We start from the raw sequence: 4,959 nt of genomic DNA, 5'->3' as shown, positions 1-4,959 counted from the left end.
GTCATTGTGTCTTGAAACCCAACCCACATCAGGCTCGCATGCCTCCTTTGTGGAGGGCTCTGACCACCTTTGGAGAGCACACGGTCTTACCTGTGCTTGAAGTTTATTCAGTCCCACACACAGGCACCCCAGGGCTCAAAATGATCAATAAACCACAGAAACACTTTTTTTCCACTACAGCATTGAAGTGTGGCTGCTCTCCTGGGATCTCTGGGGACGGCTTCCTCATTCAGATGTCCCCTTTCAGCCAGCTATTCTTGGCCACTTGCCCCACACCGGGCCGGGAGGCCGGGCTGAACTGGAGCAGTTGGGCGATGAGGGTTTGGCAGGGCTCCGGCAGCGGGGGCAGCCCCTCCGGGTACAGCACCCCTTTCTTCTGCTGCTGGGGCATGCTGCAGATGTGGGTATCGTCAAACGGAATGCAGCCGGTCACCATCACGTAGAGCATCACCCCCAGGCTCCACATGTCGTTCTTCTTGGCGTCGTAGGGGAGGCCCATCAGCATCTCCGGGGAAGCGTAGGCTGCTGACCCACAGAACGTGGTGCTCAGGTCCGGGTAGCTGTTTGCCTCTTTGCTAAAATCAAAGTCACTGAGTTTGGCCCGGCGGCCGTCAGCCGTGAGCAGCACGTTCTCACATTTGAGATCCCGGTGCACCAAGTTGCGGTCGTGCAGGTAGCGCACGGCTCCCACGACCTGTGCAAAGATGTCCCGGGCCTTGGGGACACAGGGTAGCTTCCCTAGCTCCTGCACCAGCTGCAGCAGGTCAGTGGCTGCTGCCTCCATCACAATGTAGACCTTCCCACTGGAGACCTCGATAAGCTCGAAGATGCGCACAATGTTGGGGTGCCGGATCTTGCGCATGATGGAGAGCTCCCGGGGCAGGAACTTGTACTTGAAGGCTGGCGGTGCTCGCCGTCGGTCCACCACCTTGATGGCTAAGGGGCCCTTGTATTTGTTCGAGGTGGCTGCTTTCACCTTGGAGAAGGTGCCCTCCCCTAATGTGTGACCCAGCCTGTAGCCCAGCTCACAAAGGACCTTCTCTCCTGCATCAGTTTTTGGCATGATGTGTGATCCCTCTGGGCTTAATCAAAGCTGGTGTTTTCCTTCAGGATTTGAAAGCTTTAATATGTGGTGTGTGGCAGCTGTTGATCTTCGTTATTCCCCCTGGTCCCACGGGTGCTCCGGTGGGCTCCAGGGCTCACCCAGTCATTGTGATGGGGTGGAGCGTTGCATGGCAGCACCTTTGTGAGACGACGGGGGTGGCTGGTGGGGTCCCTCCCCACAGGGGTGTCCCAGGCATGCCCACGCACACGTGGAGAGAGAACTCCCACAGACGAATAGTTTAGACTTTTTACCTTTTTCTCCTCTTCACTTCAGTTTTCGAAACAGGGATCTTTTGGTGATAAGAGTTTAAACGGGAGCTTTCTGGGATGAGGAATCCATCTGGGGACTCATACCCATTTTCTGCAGGGTATTATATTAAAATCAGAACTACACAGAGTGGTACAAAGGAGTGTTTTCTACTGTTCCTAACTACAAACTACCTCGGCTGGCTGTAAATATTTCAGGTTTTGTTACAATGGTGCAGGGAGCTATTTTTCTAGGTAGGCTTTCGGACTTTGTGTGGTGGGGATGGGGAACCTTAAACGCATCTTTCAGAAGAACCAGCTTTTCCATTTTTTGAATTTGGAATTGCACTCACTCCCTTTATTTTTATCAAAATGCTATTTTGGAAACTTACAGAGAAGTGAGACCAGAGATCCTTTGGAGAGCTTCTGTAATTTAGATTTTAAGTGCTTTCAGTCAGTTTCAGTTGCCATAAGGTGACAGTCGAATTAAGCATGGAGCAGGAGCAGCAGGCAGCTGGGGTGGGTCGCAACAGCCACCCCTGGGCAAAGCGTCCCTCCCGTTGCATGCTGTGTCTCAGGCCAGTGTCGGCTCCTTCCTCCGTGTGCTGAGTCCTTGGCTCTCACAAACATTTGTTTCTGGTTTGTGCTGGTTTTTTAAGCTGCTCGAGGATCCTGTCCTCCCTGCGGAGCCCGCATTTCCTTCCCAGCTGTACAAAGAAGCCTCGGACCACAAAACTTCTGTCTTCCTAAATACCAGCCCAAATGCTATTTTTAATTTTTGAATATATGCTTCATTTTGCAAATCAGTTCTAGAGAGGAAAAAGACTCAACCGAAGACTGAAGAAAATCTTTCTCGTGAGTGTTCTCATCTTCTCAGTGTTCTGAAGTCACTTGACGAAAGCAAATTAATTTAAAATTGCAAACAAACGTCTATATGTGCTGCAAGGGTGCTTTGCCCTGACTCCTAACGGCAAGTAGTGGCTATGTCAAGTTTCATCGGCTGTAGAAGTCGTGGGTCAAAACCAAACCACTTTCCCACTTCAGGTGCTATTTCTACAGGCCATTTGGAAGTATAAGAATTCAGTATGCCGTAGAAGCGCAGTTATCAGGCACGTATCATCAGGCACGTATCATCAGGCATGTATCAGGCATTTATCACCAGGCATGCTGTCAAAAGGCCTGGCAAGCAGCATGTACGTTGCACAATGGAGGATTTGTTCCTGCGCAGGAGCCACCCTGCTGACCACCGAGGAATGTCCTCAGTCCATCCTTGTCTCCTTCAAAGAGAGCAGACATCCCATTTTATGGCAAGTACTTTGCCAGGGGCTGATGTCTGTAGGGAAGTCGAGTGGAGATGGAATTCCCGCATGCACGCAGAGGCGCAGGACACGACCCAGCCAACGCTCCCTTTCTGTTTGGGCCGTCAAATAAAGGGCCCCAGATTTCTTACTGCTGAAGAGGATCAGATAGAAGCCATTTCCAGAAGTTCCCATTCAGAAACTGCAGTTACTTAAACACAAAAAAATCCCGCCTAGCAATCAGTAGGCCAGATGCAGACAGTAATTTTGCTGGATACACATGATTTCCTGGCACTTCTGTTTAGTCCGTGAGTCATAACCACAGTGACTTCAGCAAAGGTCTGAGCCGGACTTTTCATAGGAGCTGGGAACTTTGAGGTGGCTAAACATAACTGAACCAATGTGGGCATTTATACGAGGGAAAATGCTTAGACCAGGCGTCCCTTCTCCGCTTACTACCAGAGCACCTCTGGAAAATGCCACCATCGCGTGCTCTGACAGATAGGAAGATGTGTGTGTAGCTATCTAGAGGGGCTAAGCTGATGCTCAGTATATCCTTGAAAACAGGAACGGGAGTTCACGTTATAGACTTGTTCCCAAAGCCTACAGGTAAAATCCCCATTTATGGGAAACCTCTTTGAAGCCCCCTGTAATAACGTAAGCAGAAGAGGTGTTGTCCAAACCGCAGTGGAAAAACTGAAGCGGCAGCTACAAACCACGCTGCGATGGTAAGGAGCAGTGTCGTGGAGTCCCGCCTTGCTGGCGGACTCTCCGTCTGCTCGAGGGAGCTTGTCGCTTTTGGGAGGTTTTCAGCAAGCTTGGCTGAGGTGGGCAGTTTGAGAGTCAGTAATCCCTCCTCCAAGCCCAGAAAAAGCACTGTGCCGTTAGATGCTGCGGGAGCATCCTGGGGGCTGAAGGGCTTGAGCAGTGCCTGGAAGGTGATGGGGAGAAAGCCCTGGTGAAAACTGGGACGGAGTCTCTCGTAGCAAACACTCCCCCTCCTGTACGCTCCAGGCTAAACCCCTGCGAGCTGGCTTTGCTGCCAGGGCTGCAGACATCATCACTGAGCATCCCTGTGCTCCGAACCCACAGCTCACAGCGTGGCCTGGGACTGCTGCAAAAAGCTCAAAAAAAAAAAGACAGCAAGAGGCATGAAAGAGAGGTTTTGGTTTGGCAGGATGCTGTCAGGCAGAGGAGGAGGAAAGATATCTAAGCTCAGCTTTTTGTGCTGTGCTTAGATCACAGAGAAACAGATTTTTGCCTTGTTAGCTGCTGGCTCAACATGTATTGGTATAAAAATGCGCCCAAGCCCTCTTTTGCTTCCAATCCCTCCACCTCAAGTACTGCTGCCTGTGATATAAATATTTAGGTCACACTAATATACTTTAGTAGGGCACTCCGTGCTAACATACAAAAGGATGCTGAGCTTTCTGGTACATTTTTTTACATCAAAGCTGTGTTTGTAGAACTGACTTGTTCCATTGCTCTTGTAAATGAGAGCAATTAGAAATCAGGCAGCAACTACCGGTTTGCTCAATCTGGCACATGAGCGGGAGGAGCTGGTCTGCAGAGGTATAAATTATTGGATCTCACCGCCAGGGTTTTCACTACGGGCACGTTTTCCGACTCCAACGGCGTGGTCGTGCATCAGCCTGAAATGTAGTCAGTTCCCCTGCCAAAGGGCTGATAAACTCCTGAAGGAACATTCATGCTGCTGCGCAGCGCAGAGACGCCACAGAGCTACCAGGTGCCCCAGAAGCAACTCGCCTGTTTCAAATTCAGCCTAAGTTAATTTACCTCCGTGGGTAAGTTCAGCCAGGGTGAGTCCTGCATCGCCTGGGGCTGGACTGCTCACCAGAGACCAAGCTGTGCTGGGCATCACTTTACACCAAAACCTGAGTTAACCTTGCCCAGGTCCTGGATGCACTACAATTACATAGCATGGTGTTCCCCAGGGGGTAAGTCACCTTGCTGAGAAGCTAACACAGCTGAAGCTCTACAGCCTTCTGCCCCGTACACAGCGACCTTCAACCAGAGAAGAACAAACAAGCCATGAGATGTAACGCAGCAGGATTTTCTTTTTTTTTCCTTTCTGTGTCATCCCATATATTTTTTTGCTAATAAGTAGGTCTTGCGGGAGAATCCTGGCTGTGCTGCAGTTGATAGCTGAGAAATCACCAGCCTGCTATCTGAACATCGGGGTTAGGTTAATCAAACGTGTCTGTGCTGTCCTTTTTGGGTGGCTGCCCTCTTGCCAAACCTCAGCCAGGCAGTACTACCTCAGTGTAATTACTGGACTGAGATAGCCACC

At 50.5% G+C, this 4,959-nt stretch overlaps 1 protein-coding gene across 1 annotated transcript; it reads right to left on the bottom strand.

The window, feature by feature from the left end:
• Nucleotides 1-229: 229 nt before the first annotated feature.
• Nucleotides 230-1,120, bottom strand: TSSK6 (testis specific serine kinase 6). The gene has a single exon (XM_063342185.1). It carries the CDS (start codon nt 1,061-1,063, stop codon nt 230-232), a length of 834 nt encoding a protein of 277 aa, XP_063198255.1. The 5' UTR covers nt 1,064-1,120.
• Nucleotides 1,121-4,959: the final 3,839 nt, after the last annotated feature.

Source organism: Chroicocephalus ridibundus, chromosome 7 (assembly GCF_963924245.1).
Source record: "Chroicocephalus ridibundus chromosome 7, bChrRid1.1, whole genome shotgun sequence".
Classification (NCBI taxonomy): Eukaryota; Metazoa; Chordata; class Aves; order Charadriiformes; family Laridae; genus Chroicocephalus; species Chroicocephalus ridibundus.
This window is presented reverse-complemented; position numbering and strand designations above follow the sequence as displayed.